The sequence below is a fragment of the Lampris incognitus genome, chromosome 2, assembly GCF_029633865.1.
Source record: "Lampris incognitus isolate fLamInc1 chromosome 2, fLamInc1.hap2, whole genome shotgun sequence".
NCBI classification, from domain to species: domain Eukaryota; kingdom Metazoa; phylum Chordata; class Actinopteri; order Lampriformes; family Lampridae; genus Lampris; species Lampris incognitus.
Genome location: NC_079212.1, coordinates 117,376,221 through 117,397,468, shown reverse-complemented (window position 1 = coordinate 117,397,468; position 21,248 = coordinate 117,376,221). Strand labels below are relative to the sequence as shown.

Below are 21,248 nucleotides of genomic sequence, written 5' to 3'. Positions count from 1 at the left end.
ACGAGGCATCTGGTGTGTCATTCATTTATTCAGATATTAGAATAACACGGGTTTGTTTGTTCTACAGCGGGGATTGGGACAGCGTCAACCTCCAGCTATGTCAACTTATTACTAGTGTAGCACAAAGGCCATTACAGTTAAGGCATGGACAACGCTGGCAAGCTTGGAAATAAAATGAAAACCTGACATAGATGCAATTTTATCATTAGTAACAGCAATAACTAACCGGTTTTTTATGTGTTTAATGTATGGATAAAACGGGCATGGATAGTTACAGAAGCAGTAGTTACAGATTTTTAAAAAAGACTACAAGTGAACATTTTTATAAAATGTAATGTAAAAATACTGAAATATTAGTAGTATTGCATTCTTCTTCCACATCATTGCATAACAAAAATAAGTGTTCAAATAAAAAATTAACAAGAATCCAGAGGATTAAGCAAATACTCATTGAGTTTATGTGCATGAACGTAAAAATTAAATCTAAATGATGGATTGAAATGACATAACTAGTCATAAAAAGTATAAGATGAATGGAATGTAGGTGGTTAACTCATTTCTTAATTATATTTCATACAACAAGAACCTCTCACCTGCCTCTTACAATTCATGTAGGAGCTTTAGAGGATTCCAGCTTTCTGTTTTCAATTTTTTTCCCTCTGTTTTTAAGAACCAGGTTGGTATCACTACATCAAGTAGAGAATGTCTAATACCTTGATTTTTGACACCATCATTCAGTAGCACCACAAATTCTACTAGTTTTTACTGTTATCTCATGTCCTACCACCACAATTTTTAAATCATAAAAATCTAGCCGGCTAAAACATTAGATTAATTTGTCTTTAGTGCACTATCTGCTTGTATCACAAATCACAAGTCTGCACTTGAGAACAGTGGAATCTAACAGCAAGAGATGCATAGCACTTGCAGCCATATGTGGATCCCATTTGAGTACCAAATCATCTGCAACGTTCAATAGTGACCAGCCACACATTCTCCTGGTTGAAGCTCTGAACCAGCATGTCATAAGGATGTCTGCTTGGTAGTCAGGACTCAGTATGTGAGAGGACTGAGGATAAAGAGACGGTCCTCCTCCCTCCTAATCCACTTCAGCAGCTTGTTGACAGCGGACACGGCCAAGGCTTTGGTAGCCAAGGGACTGAAGCAGAGGTAAAGTTCAAACCCACTTGTCACCTGAGCAGAAAGGGCATGCAGAGACAAGACAAGGACCAAGACATGAAATTAATGCAAACAGGCAAAGAGGGAACTTCTTTCCAGTGGATTATTGCATCTCAGAGCAGTCAGCAATACCAATTCAGCCATTCATTGCAAAACACTAGACTTACCCATGCGAGTAGGTTTTCAGTTTCTGCACTGTGATAGATGGAACGGAGTGGTCTGGTTGGATGGTGCAAACGGCTGTGGAGATCCTGGTACAGACCCATCAGTCTTTCTTGTTCTTCGTCAGCCTGGTACACTATGGGTAAGTCAGGGCTAGCATGAGAACAATGCAGTAAAAGCTATAGTTAATGACTGGACATTAGAAACTAAGTAGTATTTTAAGTTCACTCATTTTTCTAATGCTTTAGAGTGAAAATTAAGCTGCAAATAAGTTGCAAATAGTAAAAGTACACAATTTATATTAAATGGTTTCCAGATAGAAAAAGACTACAGAAATGGTAGAGTGCATACAAGCATTATTTCAGCTCTGAAAAGAAAGAGGGTACAAATATTTCACCAGTGATCAATGACTTGATAACTGAAATGCTAACACTTGTACTCTCTTCCTTTGTCATCAAAATATTACTGGTGTGTTCTCTACAACTCCTGGCATCATTTGAATACAGAGACGCTATAAAACAGTGATATTGAGCCATGTGTATGGAGGGCCAGGGTACAAAGGCTTTCATTCAAACCCAACTCTACACCAGCTGATTTTACTAGTTAATCCTCCCCTGTCAGATTGAGAATGCATTAGTTCGGGAACTCAGCTGGTGTAGTGTTGGTTTGGAAAGAAAACCTGCATACACATGGCCATCTGTGTTCCATGGCTTAAAACCACTGCTAAAAAGCAAAATCCAACACAAGTAGTTTTCTCACTGTGTTAGAGGATATCCTACCCACCTGGTGTACAACCCTGAACTTTTGGACTTATACAGGAAGTGCCTGAGCTCTGGGATGCCCACTTGCGCTACAGAATAGCTGGGACATTTAACAGCTTCCTTCAAGGACTCGTAAGCACTGCGCTTGCTCAGTCTTTCCAGGAAGCGACGCTTGCAGTCAGACAAGTTAAAAAAGTCCTCACGGTCAGTGGAGACCAGGATAAGACAGAGGTCTGACGCTGGTTCAAGGTAGGAAATATGAGCATGAAAAAATCCTGCGGTGTTGAACTTTGGCAGACAGATGGGTGTCCAGCCCTCACCCTCTCTAAATGAAGAGGAGGAGCCAACGAGGTTGAAGACCAAGTGTAGGTCCATGTGGTGTAGGTATTGATCCCTTTTCCTCACCAGGGTCACAAGGCGGTCCCCTGACAACAGAATTGAGAAGACAAGGCTCTTGGCTTTTGCAGCCTGCAAGCTGGATGAGACCATGTCCCTGGTGGAGCTGGCCAAAGGGAGGCAGGTGACAGCACTCAGGAGCAGTCCTGGGTCTCGATCTAACCGATGAAGTAGGTTGTCAGTGAGGTGTTCAGATCCAGCAAGCAGGCGCCGCAGGTCATAGTTCTGCTTGTGCTGGAAGATGTGATTCAGCTGGGTGAGGGTGAGCAGGCTGACAATCTGGTAGTAGATGTACTGTAGCTCCCGTGTGAGTTCCTTGTCTGACTGGCAGGTGCGAGACACACCCACCAAAACTAGAGGGCTCTTGCTGAGAAATACCACTTTGTATCCATCTAAACAGAAATGTTGATATGGGGTAAAATTGAGTCCGAGCATTTCTCGTGATATGAAATTCACTTGACATACTTATGGCATTTTATCAGCATGTAAAATTCAACACAAAGGCACATATAGCTGTGTTATTTTCTAATTGTAATACACATCATAGACCTTGATTATTCTCTGACCTGCATGAATGGAGCGAATGATGTTCTTGTCAGCTTCAACAAAGGAGACAAGGGCCATCATTACCCCCATGGTGCTGGAAAGAGCCTCCTCTGTGCCATAGCGGGAGTAGATAGGCTTGCCTGCCTCACTTAAAACAAACACGTGCTTCCTATGGCTGCGCCATGCCTCACTAGACACATCCTCATCTTTGGTCCAGCTCTCTGCCCATGTTTCCTTCTTTTGCTCTTCTTCTGTGGTCTTTTCTCCAATCAGCACCTGAAACTGTGCTTCAGATTCTCCCAATTTGTTTGGCTTGCAGTCTCCTCCAGCCTCCATCCCAGCCACCTCCTCAGTCTCAGCAGTCAGATCTTCAAAGGACTGGGCATGGACAAATATAGCACTCTCTTGACCAGCACCTGTGTGGATTAAACAAGATATCTGGAAGACTTCCTCACAAATCAAACAAAGCTTTTGCCATTGTTAGGCATACATTTCTTGTCTGTTTATTTCATTGGTGCATGACAGGTCACAAATGAAAACAATGGCAATTAAATAGTTTTGATTACAAACTGGCAAAGCTATACGTTTAAAATTTAGAGGAAAATGGAAAATAACAAGCTGAAATTTATTGTAACTCCACTAGACAACATTTCAAAAAAAATGTCACTCCTTTCAAGATAATAAAGAATAAATGGAAAAAGTAAATGATAATTAACGACTTAGAAATGTGTCCCTGGATTTTTTGGGATAAACTTGTGCTGGTTGCTGCAGACATACTTTCACTAAGACATCATGTAGTTCTGTTACAGGAATAGGTCATAAAATTCCTATTTTAAAGGCTTACAAGAAAACATTGTGTAGCCTCACAGGGGAATTCTCACAGAATTATTAGGGGTAAGCAATTATATTTCATACCATAAAAAATTATTTACAAGTCAGTTCAGAAAGATAATAAAATGTTCAGATTTTGGGGTAATTACCAAGTAATTATCCCAAAATCTGAACATTTTAGAACAGCCACAGAAAGGTGAAATCAGTTCATCTACACACAACATCAATTGAGAGAAACGTTTCATCTCACATCTAAGTGACTTTTTCAGTCTCAACTGATGGCAGGTATCCCCACCCTTATAAATACAGTGGCATAACGACCGAAAACAACGATTGGTTTCATATGCAAATTAACGTGGCCATTAACTAGAGCTACAATGGCCATCTGTACTAGTCACAGAGGATTGGGGAACAGTTGAAATCTAAGCATTGTAAGATGGTGACAGATTTTTTTTTTGATATACTGTAACGATGCCCGTAGGCAAATTACGCTCTGCATTTAACCCATCCTAGCTGTGTAGCTTGGTGCAGTGGGCAGCCATCGTGCAGTGCCTGGGGACCATCTCCAGTTCGTCTTGCCATGTCTTGGTCAGGGACACAGACAGGAGTATTAACCCTAACGTGCATGTCTTTCTGATGGTAGGGGAAACCGGAGCACCCGGAGAAAACCCACCACAGACACAGAAAGAACATGCAAACTCGAACACAGAGGACGACCTGGGATGACCCCAAGGTTGGACGACCCCAGGGTTCGAACCCAGGACCTTCTTTGCTGTGAGGCGACAGCGCTAACCACTGCACCACCATGCCGCCCAAGGTACTCTAAGCCCCCCCCCTCTCGGTTCAGGGACAGTCGTTCCCTCTTCACATAGATGGCCTCTTTGACTGCCTGTACAAACCAGCATTCCTCCCTATCAAGGATACAGTGCATCAGGAAAGTATTCACACCTCTTCACTTTCCCCACATTTTGTTATGTTACAGCCTTATTCCAAAATGGATTAAATTCCTTTTTTTCTCATCAATCTACACACAATACTCCATAATGACAAAGCGAAAAAGGTTTTGTAGAAATTTTTGCAAATTTATTAAAAATAAAAAACTGAAATATTGCACGTATATAAGTATTCACACCCTTTACTCAGTACTTGGTTGAGGCACCCTTGGCAGCGATTACAGCCTCAAGTCTTCTTGGGTATGAAGCTACAAGCTTGGCACACCTATATTTGGGGTATTTCTCCCATTCTTTTCTGCAGATCCTCTCGAGCTCTGTAAGGTTAGATGGGGAGCGTCGCTGCACAGCTATTTTCAGGTCTTTCCAGAGATGTTCAATGGGGTTCAAGTCTGGGCTCTGGCTGGGCCACTCAAGGACATTCACAGACTTGTCCTGAAGCCACTCCTTCATTGTCTTGGCTGTGTGCTTAGGGTCGTTGTTGTGTTGAAAGGTAAACCTTCGCCACGGTCTGAGGTCCTGAGCGCTCTGGAGCAGGTTTTCATCAAGGATCCCTCTGTCCTTTGCTCCATTCATCTTGCCCTCGATCCTGACTAGTCTCCCAGTTCCTGCCGCTGAAAAACATCCCCACAGCATGATGCTGCCACCACCATGCTTCACTGTAGGGATGGTATTAGCAAGGTGATGAGAGGTGCCTGGTTTCCTCCAGACGTGACGTTTGGCATTCAGGCCAAAGAGTTCAACCTGGTTTCATCAGACCAGAGAATCTTGTTTCTCAAGGTCTGAGAGTCCTTTAGGTGCTTTCTGGCAAACTCCAAACGGGCTGTCATGTGTCTTTTACTGAGCAGAGACTTCCGTCTGGCCACTCTACCATAAAGGCCTGATTGGTGGAGTGCTGCAGAGATGGTTGTCCTTCTGGAAGGTTCTCTCATGTCCACAGAGGAACACTGGAGCTCTGTCAGAGTGACCATCAGGTTCTTGGGTCACCTCCCTGACCAAGGCCCTTCTCCTCTGATTGCTCAGTTTGGCTGGGCGGCCAGCTATAGGAAGAGTCCTGGTGGATCCAAATTTCTTCCATTCACGAATGATGGAGACCACTGCTCTTCGGGACCTTCAAAGCTGTAGAAATTTTTTTTGTACCCTTCCCCAGATCTGTGCCTCGATACAATCCTGTCCTGGAGGTCCACAGACAATTCCTTTGACTTCATGGCTTGGTTTCTGCTCTGACATGCACTGTCAACATTGGGACCTTATATAGACAGGTGTGTGCCTTTCCAAATCATGTCCAATCAATTGAATTTACTACAGGTGGACTCCAATCAAGATGTAGAAACATCTCAAGGATAATCAGTGGACACAGGATGAACCTGAGCTCAATTTTGAGTGTCATAGCAAAGGGTGTGAATACTTATGTACATGCAATATTTTAATTTTTTATTTTTAATAAATTTGCAAAAATTTCTACAAAACCTTTTTCACTTTGCCGTTATGGCGTATTGTGTGTAGATTGATGAGAAGATAAAAGGAATTTAATCCATTTTGGAATAAGGCTGTAACATAACAAAATGTGGGGAAAGTGAAGGGGTGTGAATACTTTCTGGATGCACTGTATATACATCCTCATCCTTGAAAGAGTGGCCACTGGCCTGTAGATGGGTGTAGACTGCAGAGTCCTGGCCTGACAACTCTTTTGTGTTGTAACATCGTCTTGGCCAGCATCTATTTAGTTTTCCTGATGTACAATTCATGCCAATCCTACTGGCACTTTCCTACTGGATTCGTACCCCTAATAAAATCGATAGGCTACATTGTCCTTCTTAATAATTCTGTGACTGAGTAGATATTAAAGCAGCTGTCAGGTGTGCTGCACCAAGGTAAATTGTGCCCCCCCCCAAAAAAAAATTGTTAGCACCAGCCGCCACTAGAGAAAGTGGTGATTGAAGCGGACTTCAATGGGCATGTTGGTGAAGGCAACAGAGGTGATGAGGAGGTGATGGGTAGGTATGGTGTCAAGGAGAGAAATGTGGAAGGAAAGATGACGGTGGATTTTGCAAAAAGGATGAAAATGGCTGTGGTGAATACATATTTCAAGAAGAGGGAGGAACACAGGGTGACGTATAAGAGTGGAGGAAAGTGTACACAGGTGGACTATATATTATGTAAAGGCGCGATCTGAAAGGGATTGGAGACTGCAAGGTGGTGACAGGGGAGAACGTAGCTAGGCAGCATTGGATGGTGGTCTGTAGAGTGACTTTGGAGACCAAGAAGAGGGAGAGTGAAGGCAGAGCCAAGGATCAAATGGTGGAAGTTGAAGAAGGAAGACTGCTGTGTGGACTTCAGGGAGGAGTTAAGACAGGCACTGGGTGATAGTGAAGAGTTGCCAGATGGTTGGGCAACCACTGCAGAAATAGTGAGGGAGACAGCTAGGAAGGGACTTGGTGTGTCATCAGGACAGAGGAAGGAAGACAAGGAGACTTGGTGGTGGAATGAGGAAGTACAGCAAAGTATACAGGGGGAGAGGTTGGCAAAGAAGAAGTGGGATAGTCAGAGAGACGAATAAAGTAGACAGGAGTACAAGGAAATGCAGCATAAAGCAAAGAGAGAGGTGGCAAAGGAAAAGGTGTATAGTGAGCTGTATGAGAGGTTAAACACTAAGGAAGGAGAAAAGGATTTGTACAGATTGTCTAGACAGAGGGACTGAGGTGGGAAGGATGTGCAGCAGGTTAGGCAATCAAGGATAGAGATGGAAATGTGCTGACAAGTGAGGAGAGTGTGTTGAGAAGGTGGATGGAGTACTTTGAGGGGCTGATGAATGAAGAAAACGAGAGAGAGAAGGTTGGATGATGTGGGGATAGTGACCCAGGAAGTGCGGTGGATTAGCAAGGAGGAAGTGAGGGCAGCTATGAAGAGGCTTAAGAGTGGAAAGGCAGTTGGTCCTGCTGACATACCTGTGGAGGCATAGAGATGATTAGGAGAGATGGCAGTGGGGTTTTTAACTAGACTGTTTAAAACAATCTTGGAAAGTGAGAGGATGCCTGAGAAGAGAAGAAGCATTCCGTTACTGATTTTCAAGAATAAGGGCAATGTGTAGAACTGTAGCAACTGCAGAGGTATAAACTTGATCAGCCACAGCATGAAGATATGGGAAAGCGTAATAGAAGCTAGGTTAAGAGGAGCGGTGACGATTAGCGAGCAGCAGTATTGTTTCACGCCACGAAAGAGCACTAAAGATGTGATGTTTGCTTTGAGAATGTTGTTACGGCCTCCTCTTCCTGCCTGCTAGCTTTGTCTCTGTTTCAGTTTCAGGTTGGCGTGTTTCACGCTTTGTTGTTCCTGCGCTCCGAAGGAGGCTTCTTGGGGATCTGCACGCTTCCTGAGACTTCCGGATCCCACTGCTTCCTCTCTCCGACCAGCACATTGTTTTTTGAACTTTATTCATCTCAACTTGTCTCCCTTCTTTTGTTATGTCCCTTGAGCCGGGGTTGTAACGATGTTGATTGAGAAGTATAGAGAAGGCCAGAAGGAGTTACATTGTGTCTTTGTGGATTTAGAGAAAGCATATGACAGGGTGCTGAGAGAAGAGGTGTGGTATTATATGATGAAGTCGGGAGTTGCAGAGAAGTATGTAGGAGTGGTGCAGGATATGTATGAGGGACAGTGTGACAGTGGTGAGGTGTGTGCTTGGAATGACAGATGGGTTCAAGGTGGAGGTAGGATTAAATCAAAGATCGGCTTTGAGCCCTTTCTTGTTTGCAATGGTGATGGACAGGCTGACAGACGAGATCAGGCAGGAGTCTCCATGGACTATGATGTTTGCGGATGACATTGTGATCTGTAGCGAGAGTAAGGTGCAGACTGAGGAGAGCCTGGAGAGGTGGAGGTATGCACTGGAGAGAAAAGGAATGAAAGTCAGTAGGAGCAAGACGGAATACCTATGCGTGAATGAGAGGGAGGACAGTGGAATGATGAGGATGCAAGGAGTAGAGGTGACGAAGGAGTATGAGTTTAAATACTTGGGGTCAACTGTCCAAAGTAATGGTGAGTGCGTAAGAGAGGTGAAGAAGAGAGTGCAGGCAGGGTGCAGCGGGTGGAGAAGAGTGTCAGGAGTGATTTGCGACAGAAGGGTATCAGCTAGAGTTAAAGGGAAGGTTTACAAGATGGTTGTGAGATCAGCTACGTTATATGGTTTGGAGACAGTGGCACCGACGAATAGACAGGCGGTGGAGCTGGAGGTGGTAGAGTTGAAGATGCTAAGATTTTCATTAGGAGTGACGAAGAACGACAGGATTAGGAATGAGTATATTAGAGGGACAGCTCAGGTTGGATGGTGTGGAGACAAAGCAAGAGAGGTAAGATTGAGATGGCTTAGACATGTGTGGAGGAGGGATACTGGGTTTATTGGGAGAAGGATGCTGAATATAGAACTGCCAGGGAAGAGGAAAAGAGGAAGGCCAAAGAGGAGGTTTATGGATGTGACGAGAGAGGACATGCAGGTGGCTGGTGTGACGGAGGAAGATGCAGAGGACAGGAAGAGATGGAAACGGATGATCCACTGTGGCGTCCCCTAAAGAGAACAGTCGAAAGTAGTAGTAGTAGATGTGGTAGAGTGGTTAATGGTTAGTATTTTTTTTTCAATTCTGAAGCATCCAAAGGAGGTGAATCAAGTGCAGAGTGGCGCTTTTGTAGATATGAGTGGCGCTTTTGTGTACTCATATCTATGGCTCTGTTAGCGACGGGCATTGGTAAACATTGGAACTCAAAGAGCCATGGACATCTATAGCTCTGACAACGACTCCAAAGAGGATACATTCTGAGTCTCATCACCAGCCAGTCAGACTAGCTTGGTCTAGTCAGAAAGGCACGAACTGAGGAAGCCTCTTGGATGAGAGGCGAAACGTCTTCACGGATATATACCAAGTCCAGTTGCACTTGATTCAACTCCTTTGGATAACCATGACCTGGATGAATGAGAACATTCACAGACAAATGCTGAAGCATTGCTCAGCAAGAACTATTTATAATATAACATAACCAAGACAAATTGTTTGTCTTTTCAGACTGTTTGTATTGTCCATAAGGATAATATAGATATCATTCTTATCATATCAAACTGTGGTTTGATTTTATCATGCGCTGGTTTCAAGACTATAGTTTGTGACTTCTGTATTCTTTTCATTTTGGCAAGTCCATCATAATTGTAAGAATAGTCTATTGCAATTATTTACAAATCTCAATTGAAGCCATGTAAGCACTGTAAGTAGCACTTATTTGACTGAAAAGTTTTTGCTGCATTTGATTCAGTGGCTTGCAAGCTGAAGCTGAATAAGGAAAAGACTGATTATATGGCTGACTATATTCAGTATAATGATGGAGCCATGGATGGATGGATGGATGGATGGATGTTGAGTGCTGTTGCTTCCTAACTGATCAAGACTGAGGCCTCCAAATTAAAGCATTTAAAATGTTTAAATTGTATTCCAATACCAACTGTGATGACATGTACATAAGTGTTCATGTGCATTCCGTTTTTAATCAGTTTCACCTATCCAAACAATCCATTCCCCCAAACAGACCTCCATTCTCTGAAGGTCTGACTAAATTAGACCTCAGATAAGCTTGAGCCTGACATTGCATGATCAGTGGCTTTCTGGTATAGGCAAAATTATCTAACGTCAGCCAGTCTCACCTGGTTCCGTCCCCTCCACCAGACCCGGTGTGGGGCTGTCCGCCCTTTCAATGCGGAGATGGTCCATCTGTGCCAGAGTACAATTCTGGACCTCCCATGACGCCCCTGCCTGGTGGATGTCTCCATCCATCACTGCTACTCAAGGCAAGGACACACCTGTGAGGGACACACAATAACATCGGGTCCAAAGGTCATAAACTAGTAGTTGAAGAACCACCTAACTTAACTGGCTTTACTTTTCAATATGTAACGTACGCATGCTAACAAAGTATGCATCCATCACTTTTGGGGGGTTTTCGACTCGTCTTTTCAAAGCAAATACTGGCATTAACAGTTGAGCTAAGCACTGAAATAACTCCTGTGACTAATTCTCATTACCTAGCGCTTTACAGAAAAACTCGGTTCGTTTCTTTCCGAGACATACCATTTTACTGTGAGACAACTTTTGCTTTTAGCCGTTTTATTTTACTATTTCTCTTGCTAGCCGGTTTGTCACAGTAGTCGGATTCGCGGATACTGCACTAAATGCTTGTGGTGATTGCTTAGGCAGAAAAACTATTAAGATAGTTAGATTTTGTATGCCTTTTTGATCAAAACGCCTTGCTTACACTTACATCAGTCGCTGGATTATTACCTTCAACTTCAGGAAATATTCATTTGGACTCGCTTGTTTCGGATAGCTCGCTAGCTTAAAAAGTAGAGACAAACTGTTCAGGCTGGCGGGTCAGCCCTGCCTTTTTGCGGAAGTATGGATTCTGGGATATGTAGTTCTCTTCGGAGACAATCTTCCGGGACGATCGAAATAAGAAGTACATTCAAAGATAGCGTTTGGTAGAATGTATTTCATAAACGTTGTGAAGTATGTGCCACTTGGCCGAGTGCAACCAATCTCAAATATTAGCTTTGCTGTTTCCATACATTATGAGAGCATCGGCTAGTACTCATTGCCTTCGTTGGTTGAGTTGGTTAGGTTTAGGCATGAGGAGTGAACGTTTCTCTCGATAAACGTTGTGCCCTGATGAACTGAATCGACCTTTTGTGAGATTGGTTAAGGTTAGAATATCAGGGTAAGCCAATCAGAGACAGAGTAGGGCGGGTCACATGTATTTATTTATTTATATAAACGATACATTTACAACAATAAGGCAAACTTTCCTCCTCTAGAAAACAATAATCAGACACCACAAGAGATGTAAAACATGTAAAAAATGTACACAAACCATAAAATGCATAAAATAAATAAATTAAGCAGAATAAACTGTAAAATAATAAACTAACTAAATCGTAAATAAGGACTGACTGGACGATTGTTAGTTTTTAATATATTAAATTGGTCAGATCATTTTCTAGTAATCCGTAGAGCTCTTTGGCAAATTTTGATTTCATTAATTTCAGGGACTTAATATAGAGTTGAGTTTCATTATAGTAGCAATTGAAGATGAGTGGAGTCTTAATAAATTTAGCCTTATGAATAAAGACTTGGCTAGAATAAGTAAAAACATTGATCAGCGGGTCCAATTTTTTATCTTCCAATAACACACCAAAAATAATACTATTATGATCTATAATATGCATTGTTGTGGTTTTTCTACTTAACCATCCCATATCCATAAATTGTTTCCAGAACAATTGGGTATGAGGGCATGAAACTAAGAGATGTTCCGTTGTTTCAATATCACCATTAAAGAAAACACATTCATTATTCTCAAATCTCAATCTTAATCTTAAAAATACACTGGAAGGATAGAAATCATTCATTATTTTGTAGTGAATTTCTTTTGTTTTGGGTGGAACTGGGTATTTGAAGATTTTTGTTCTCAATGTGGATACAGTTGGTTGGTCAAAAATGTTTAAAATATAATTTCTTTAAGACTCCTTAAATCCTCTAATCTCAGTGTGTTACAGAAGTCCGTTATGGTGTTGTTATAGTTATGTGTGTCAACCCTTGATGGGCACCTGTCTTCCCATTCATCTGGGGTCATATTAAAGTCTCATTTTCATTTCCTCAACCAAAGTGCCAATATCTGACAGCAAATCCTTGTTCTGTGTGCTGTTATTGTAGCCATAAAGATGGCAGAGAATAAAAAAAGGAAGAATCCTCTACATTCACAACTAACACAATCCAATGACCATTTGTTTTGTAAACTATGACCTTCCCTTGGCCATCGGATAAAGTAGGCGGGTCACAATTTCGCCACTGTAGGAAATAAAAACAACACGCCCCGTAAGGGGCGGAGAATACTTTCGAACTCGAAGCGCTGAAACGCTGTGCGACCGGAGTGGAGTACATGCGGCTTGTCTCTTTATGGCATAAAGGTATAAACCTTAATTCCGGAGTGGATATTCTGTTAGTATAGCGATGCATAATGAAATTGTCAAGAAGTGTTCTCTGACGTTGACGTGTGGTAAGTATTCACTTAATGTAGATCAGCGATGAGTTAAGACAGCTAACGTTAGCCAAATCCTCAATGTTAGCCTTAGCTAGCATTACAAAAGGTTACAAGCCCAGGGCCTTGCTACCCATATATACTTTATTAACGAGACTTGGGCTTTGTTGACATGCCCAAGGAATAAACATTGCAATACATATGGACTGAGATAGGACTGTAACAAACTTTGCAACCACCTCACCGATTTAACTAGATCCTTTGCTTTCTTTCAAAGGGGAGTTTTAAGATGCCTATTCGAGCCTATTGCACAATATGTTCTGACTTTTTTGATCACTCCAGAGACGTTGCTGCCATCCACTGCGGACATACTTTTCACTACGAATGGTATCTTACTATAGAATATCACCTAAAATATCGATAGAAAATTCCACTTGTATGTATGCAATACTTTCACGTACAATTATTGTTTGTGTCTCTCCTGGCAGTCTCCTTCAGTGGTTTCAAACAGCTCCTCACAAAACGTGTCCACAATGTAGAAAACAGGTACATTAGCTGCATCGCTTTCCTCCTGAAGCAGACACTGTCAAATTGCAGTTGGCAATAGCCATACCCTCTAATGAGAATCACTTTCTGTGGCGTGCATTAATTTTTATGTCCTTTGTGTATAGGTCAGCAACAGACATATTATCAGCAAACTTTTCTTTGACAATGGTGGAGGAGATGAAGGATCAACTGTAGACCCAGAAAATTTGCAGGTACTAAACGTTTGCTACCTATCCAGGCCCATTAGTGTGTGTGACATGGAATGAAACTGATTTTAACTTTGCAATTGTGGAGAATTTAGAAAACTATCCCCAGTTGAAAAGATGGAATCACAAAAGACTGACAAAAATTTAGTTATGCCATTACCCTTTCCTAATGTGAAATTACATATTTAAATTGTCAGTCTTGTTTTTTCTTCAACAGAATGAACTTGATCGAGTGAAAGTCCTTTTAATTACTAAGGGTAAGTATGTTATAGACACTGCTTGTGATAATATGTTGCTAGAGTTTTAAACATTTGAACCATTTCTAGATTTTAAAATTTTTCAACCATTTCAAGTGATCGGTTTTTTTTTCAGTTGTTATGCCACTATTGTTTATATGGGTGGGGATACCTGCAGTCAGTTGAGACTGAAGAGGTCACTTAGATGAGTGATGAAAAGTTTCTCTCAATAAACGTGGTGTCCGGATGAACTGATTCAACTTTCTTTGATTTCAACCACTTAAGTGCTGATTTGTGTGTGTTTCAGAAAAAGACTGGAAGGATAAACAAAAGGTAATAGACAGCTTGAAGAACACAGTGGACAAGCAAAGGAGAGATTTGGACAGTGTTCGGAAAGAGATTGCTGAGAGGGAGATGCTGTGTGATGCTCTCAGAGTAAGATTTTTGTGCTGTGCTTTGTAATCCCAGAGTCTAATACAGACTATTGTATCCACTCTTAGTCTTCCTAATGGTCTCTGCTGTGTTTTTTTTTTATCCCATAGAAACAGATGGCTTATCTGGAGACCCAGCAATATGACGTCCAGGCTGCCAGAGAGGAGGCACGCAGACTCAGGACCAAAATGAAAACCTTTGAAAGGTACATGCACTCGCATGCACATTCAGTATTTTGGGTATTTTCTTCCTAAACATAGTGCTGTATCCTTTAATAATTCCATTCCATTCCATTATCTGAACCGCTTATCCTGCTTATCCAATCGCGGGGATGCTGGAGCCTATTCCAGCAGTCATTGGGTGGCAGGCGGGGAGATAACCTGTCCTTTAATAATGTCAGTCAAAATCACAATTTAAAACAGGAGGATCTAGTTTCTAACAGTTGGCTTTTGTATCAGAGCCTAAAGAAGTTATCCTGGTGCTGTGAATTCCTGAATTTGTTATAGTAAAACAAAAGTATTATTCTGTTTTTTTTTTCTTGATTTCTATAATGAAGAAAATTGTGCATATAGAGAAGGGACAAGAATAAACCAGTAATAGGGTGGCGATTTGAGAAGGATTGTGATTATTATTTAAGTATTTACGGTTCTATAGTATTGCAATTTGATCATAGAAAGTTAAATCAGTTCATTTTGGACACGTTATTGGGAGAAACGTGTACTATTCACAGAGGATTGGGGGATAGTATTCCCTAATAGTAACTATTCCCCAATCCTCTGTGACTAAAACACATGGCCATTGTAACTCTAGTTCATGGTCACGGAAATTTTGCATATGAAACCGATCGTTGGTTCGGTCGTTATGCAACTGTGTTTTTTATAAGGATGGGGATTTCCTTACCTGGACTATTGAGCATGCATCAAGACATTGCAATTTGATATTACTATTTTTCTGTGATTTCTGTTTACTTTTTAATGCTATTACAAACCATTGATTGTTACTTTCAGTTAAATATTATCACCTCTCTATTCTATATCGTCATCATCATAATAATAATAAATCAAACTTATAATAGCGCTTTTCTAACACTCAAGTCACTTTACAATAAACAGCAGTGAAACAAGACAACAGATAAACATAACACAGACAAGAGGGAGAAGCGGCAGCCACACATGACGCCAGCAGTACTCTCCGACTTAAACAGATACAAAAGGGCAAGAAATAAGTAAATAAGTAAAATTTTTAATAAGAAGAAGTGTGTCTTTAAAAATTTTATGTGTAAGGCTATATTTTTCTGAATAATCAAAAAATACCTTACAGGCAGGGTACTGTGGCTTGCAACATAAAGATCAGATGGGTCTCATAAATTAACAGTATGTCTCATGCCGTTTGATTATTCAGAATAAGAATTTATAGTATAACAGGCAACAGTAGGCGGGGTTTGCATTACAACACAAAAAAATTTAGTTTTAGACCCATGCATATTTCAAATGTTTATTTAAAAATACTGGTAGTTCATCTTTAACGAGAAATAAGGCTGCCAATAATTTTCAGATAAAATCAAAACGACAAACTGGATACATTTCCAGTGTGTTTTGCCTTCCTGCATGTTTCTGTTTACCTCTGGATAGTTTTGAGTCAGATGCACCCGCATATTCGCTGTATGACCACAATTTGACTATGCCATGACAAAGTTCAAAGTTTTCATGTCAAGCTCCACAGCACCTTTTAAATTGTGCAGTCTAAAGTAGTGCCAGATGTTGAATTTAAACTGGACAGGTCCTGCTCAAATCTCTACTGGTGTTGAATTATGATGTATAAAACAGTACTTGGGACTGTTTCACATTTCGGAATTATCATCTTCCATCTTTGTTTTTGCTTTACCTCTAATTGTTTCATACGCCTGTGCATACTCATAAAAACAAAGGAAATGTTGAATTTGTTTAAGTGCAGCACTTTCTGTGTTTTACCCGCTTTGAAAACGAGAAAACAATCATTTCTAGCCTCTGTATGCCAACTTAAAATATTGATTCTGGAGTCATTATAGTGATGTATACATGTTTTTGTTTTTTTGTTTTGTTTTTTTACTGTGGATTCTATTTCTGTAAATAAAATTATATAGGGACGGTTGTGTCCCCAAATACTGGAACTCACGTCACAGCAGCACAACAAAGGTTAAGTTTGGGCACTATATCATGATGATCATTATTGGTCATAATTTTTTATAACTCCTGCTGTTGTTGTACTTCGGTATATCCTATTCTACAGTCATTGACTGCAGTGTATTAACATGAGCTATGCTGGCTCCAGTCTGGATGTGTTGTTACAGGGCCAGAGAGCTGAGGTAGAGTCCATGATCACAGACATGGGTATCAGCCAGGCTGCTGTGGAGCAGCTTTCCATCTATTGCATCTCCCTCAAGAAGTAAGGAACACAAGGGCTGTTGCTGATTACCTTAAGTGACCAATCTAAATCTAAATAAACAGAAAATAACAATGTTCAGTAATGAAACTCTCCACTTGTCCCCTTTTTCTTTACTATTGTCTGTGTAGAGAGTATGATAACATAAAAGGGAGCCTTAAGTCCTCAAATGAAATATGTGAAAAGCTGAAGAGAGAGGTGTTTACTTCAAACAACAAGGTAAATGCATAACATTTTGTCATTAATCTGAAAGAACATTGATAGCAAGGAGAATAGATGTTTGCATGCACTAATGCCCATTGAATCCAATTGGATTCGTGCAATTGCAGTTACAGAAGGCCACAGTGGAGATGAGAAGGACCAAGGAGGATATGAAGGCTGTGCAAAATGATCTAGCTAATGCTGACAAAGAGATCACTGTAAGTCAACTGTCCCTAGTGCTTCATCTTAGAAATTTAAACAAATCCATGGTTGTGATGCCTTCGACATATGCATCATTCCAGAGTCTCAAGAAAAAAGTAGAGATCCTTCAGAAGACCCTTAGCACACCAACACAAACAAATGAAGCACTCAGTCGACTACTCTGTGAAAGGTCTGTTACGTAGCCACTTGACTGAATGTTTCACAGTAGGATTACTCATTGAATCAAATGCAAACTGTGCTTCTTTTTTTTGTATTGTTTTTTTTTTTTTTTTTTTTACTCTCCCTACCCATCAGCCCAGCCCCAGTGGAGTTAAAGCAGCCCCATCTCCACCAGCCTACAGGTGGTGAGGACATAGACCTGAACATGACCTATGAAATCCCCACCCCTGATAATAGGAACAAGAAAGTCCCACCCAAAAAGATGCATCTGGATCATGCAAGGTGAGTGTCATCTATATTGTCCAGGAAATGTATATGAAGCAGACTCTGCATTGGCTGTCACATGATAAAGTGTTAATAATTATTAAATCTCCTGTAGGTAACTGGACAGGTTAGCAATTTTGACACAACATCCCCTAAAAAATCCACTCTCCACCCTTGCTCTGCTTCCTCCTTTCCTCCTATAACCCCTCCCACCAAACCAGGTTTATACACATGCATACATTCACCTGTCATAACTGGCAAAATGTGTATTGTCGTTGAGAATCTATGCATGTAAAAAATATTTGTACTTAACGAATCTCCACCATTGTTTTGAAGCACTGTTTTACTCAGCGGTGAAGTATTATGAATGATCACTATTTCCAAAGCTCTGGCACCTTGTTTGAAAACCTCTGCCCAAAATCCATATCAATGCCATGACGACACTGAAATGTATCGCAGTCAGTCTATACATGTCATTTTTTTTTCCCTCCAACGAATCTGTTTGTACACTCCCACACTGTTCACAAAAAGCCATTTTTTGACCAGCAGTACTTGGCTGGAGTGGGGTTGGCTTTCCTGCGTGAGCACAGGAGCTTGATTGGCATTGAGTTAGGGACTCTCCTTAGCAGTGATTAGTTACTTCATTCAGACCAAATGGATTCTTGCGAATCAAAATACAGCCCCAGGAGCAGCCAGAGAGACCAAATTTTTTCTCAGTACATTCACTTGACAGATACCTATTGGTATATAATGGAACTTTAACCAAATATGATGAAATGGTGTTAAAAGAAATTTACCTACAGCAGCTATAATTATTGTGAGGAACTTTACTGGCTCTGTTTAGATATGTCTTCATGATGATGTAGGGCCAGATTTGTTGACTTGGTGTCACATGTCACTGTTGATAGAGAGATACTGGAAAGTGCTGGAGACTTATGGCTGCCCCCAGAAACTAATCAGCATCATCAGACCTTTCCACGATGATATGACAGGGAAAGTATCAATTGGAGGGGACATCAGCGATGCTTTCAACGTCAAGCATGGAGTGAAGCAGGGATGTGTGCTTGCACCGACCTTATTCATGTTATATCTCGCTGCAGTCCTAGAAACAATGTCAGCCAACTTGAGAGGTGGCTTTTACATCAGGACCCGAACAGATGGAAACTTCTACAATCTTGTGAGACTCAAGGTGTTTACCAAAACAAGAGAACACTGTGTTCGAGAGCTTCTCTATGCAGATGACTCAGCTCTGGCTGCCAATGATCCTGGAGAAATCCAAGAGATAGTAGACCACTTCTCTTCAGTGGCTACCCTCTTTGGACTGAAGATCAACGTCTCCAAAACAGAGCTTCTGTACCAGCCTCCCCCTCAGAAAAGCCCTGAAGAAGGTCAGCCCAGTATTTTGGTTAATGGAGCAACTCTGAAGACCACTGAGTGCTTTACCTATCTGGGCAATGCTGTGACAGATACAAACTCCTCTGACTTAGAAGTGGACAGAAGAATCCAAGCGACCACAAAAGCCTTTGGTGCCCTCCACAAACGACTTTGGTCCCACCATGACATCAGGCTGCCAACAAAGATCAAGGTCCACAACACCGCTGTTCTCCTTTCTCTACTATACTCCACTGAATGCATGACCCTGTATCACAAGCACATCAAGAAGCTCACCAGCATACAGCTTCATCATCTGTGAAAGCTGCTGCAAATCAGATGGGAAGCCAAGGTGCCTGACGGGAAAGTATTGAGATGTGTTGAAGCCCTAATAACAGCCTCCCAGCTCAGATGGGCCGGCCACATGAGAAGAATGCCAGACAACCGCCTACCAAAAAAGGTTTTCTACAGGGAGCTGTGCTAGGAAAAAAAGGAAGCAGGGAGGCCAGAAGCTGCACTTCAAAGATGTGCTCAAGCGTCACATGAAGATCTGCGGCATAGATGACTCCAGCTGGGAGACGGTGGCCCTGAACAGGCAGAGATGGCTCTCCATAGTAAGGCAATCTAGAACAGCTGTTGAACAAAAGAGACAAGAAACCTATGATAAGGCCGACCATGCAAGACATAACCGACCAACTCAAATAACATTTGTCTGTGACAAATGTGGACGATATTGTTGCTCTGATGCGGGCCTGATGGCCCACAGGCGTGCTTGCCGAGCTTAAACTGCATCACAGTCATCATCGTTTCGATGGACTGCCGAAGAAGAAAGTCACATGTCAATTTCTGAGAACTACAGAATAAAGTAGAAAAGGATTTTTTTTTTATGTCATGCTTTTTTTTTTTTCAGGTCACCTTCAATGAGACACAATGAGAGCAGCTCATCAGGAAGCATGGTAGGTGTGGATTTCAGAAAGAAATTGGCAGTCAACGTTTTCTTAAATAGGTGTGTATGTCACCAAATATGTTATTTTACCCCTCAGGCCCCAAACAAGGAAGAATCCATGGATACCTTCTTCAGGAATTCTCTCTTATTTAGAAAGAAGACTTTTGGCAGTATGTTGCAACAGCCGAGGAATAAACCTGGAGCTGTAAGCACAACACATCCATCCGTTGCCCTTTATGTGCTGAACTTTCAGGCAGTTTGTAACTTAAAATTTGATAATGTACCACTTAGTACTGAAATGAGATACAGGTTCCAGTTCTCTTAAAACTTCAGAAGTATCATCTTATTCTGTCTTTTCCATGGTATGACAGAAGGAAATGTTCCTTGTGTTTCAGGTGAGATCTGGCTATGATGGATTAGGAGGACGGACAAAATTCATCCAACCTGTATCCTTTTCTCATTGTTTTTGGTAATGGGTGGATTTATTAGGTTGACTGTTTGAAATGAAAACTTGCTCTAATTAATTTTAAGAAACAAATACAAGATATATCATGTCATAGAAATGTTTGAAGAGACATGAAAAATTAAATTGTCTCCCTCAATACTGGAAAGTTGTAGAATTTATTTCAGTTGTTTTTTCACTTTAAGTCTATATTGTCAAACTTGGCTGCCTGTAAAGTTGTTCTTGATAGACTACTACCCCAAATAATAAATTTCCTGCTTACATGTAAATTATCTGACACTATATTATAATTGGCATAAACCTAAGAAGATCTAAGACAGCTGTTCAAAAAAATACAATATTTGCACATACAAATCAAATGTGGAAAAGGTGCTGTAAAATATTTTGTGCAAAAAATGATTAGGAAGCCAGTCAACACAGGAATAAAATCTCACTGATGTAAATTGGATGGTATCTCTCCTTAATCAAGCCTTCCACTACAGTCTCCGCTGTCAGAGATTCGCCCGCTATTGAAGGCTAAAAGGAAAAAGGTGACCCGGCCTCCTCCTCCCAAGATCTCAACTTGCCTCACTATGGACAGTTTTCTTGAGTAAATGGTGACCTGGATGTTGAACGTATTGTGTTTGTGTTGCCGTGTCTGGAAAAAATTAGCTTACCCGAAGCTCCTGTCACTCAGTACAGAACATGGCTTATAAAATCTAATTTAACAGACTTTTTTTTCTTTATTTTTACCATAATTACCATCCTTCAAGAGGACAGACTGTGAGCTTTTGGTAAGATCAGCTAAATTCTTGTATATTCATCTATTTGTGTTAAAAGTTATTTGAACTCACGTGGCATTCAAAGTCAAACTCTTCACCAGCCTAATCCTCGGAGACATGTC

General features: G+C 41.2%; 2 protein-coding genes across 4 annotated transcripts; one reads left to right on the top strand and one right to left on the bottom strand.

Moving 5' to 3' along the window:
- Positions 1-31: 31 nt before the first annotated feature.
- On the bottom strand, positions 32-11,232 carry mon1a (MON1 secretory trafficking family member A). 3 transcript variants are annotated; one of them, XM_056273862.1, is made up of 6 exons: positions 11,146-11,232; positions 10,512-10,667; positions 3,065-3,460; positions 2,125-2,890; positions 1,347-1,494; positions 32-1,194 (listed from the first exon to the last, which is right to left on the bottom strand). In XM_056273862.1, the coding sequence occupies exons 2-6, from the start codon at positions 10,639-10,641 to the stop codon at positions 1,054-1,056; spliced, it is 1,581 nt and encodes a 526-aa protein (XP_056129837.1). In that variant the 5' UTR covers positions 10,642-10,667; positions 11,146-11,232; the 3' UTR covers positions 32-1,053. The 3 variants fall into 3 exon arrangements, 2 of the variants coding, with proteins under 2 accessions (XP_056129837.1, XP_056129838.1); XM_056273863.1 differs by lacking the exon at positions 11,146-11,232 and adding an exon at positions 11,126-11,140; XR_008809809.1 differs by having other exon boundaries at positions 1,182-1,194; positions 1,347-1,477.
- A 1,577-nt stretch (positions 11,233-12,809) lies between these two features.
- On the top strand, positions 12,810-21,019 carry traip (TRAF-interacting protein). Its single transcript, XM_056275031.1, has 16 exons — positions 12,810-12,827; positions 13,176-13,285; positions 13,387-13,444; positions 13,570-13,656; positions 13,868-13,907; positions 14,194-14,321; positions 14,429-14,523; positions 16,629-16,742; positions 16,871-16,958; positions 17,069-17,158; positions 17,243-17,331; positions 17,457-17,603; positions 19,867-19,912; positions 20,000-20,107; positions 20,298-20,348; positions 20,848-21,019. Exons 2-16 carry the CDS (start codon positions 13,188-13,190, stop codon positions 20,956-20,958), a joined length of 1,350 nt encoding a protein of 449 aa, XP_056131006.1. The 5' UTR covers positions 12,810-12,827; positions 13,176-13,187; the 3' UTR covers positions 20,959-21,019.
- The last annotated feature ends 229 nt before the right edge of the window (positions 21,020-21,248 follow it).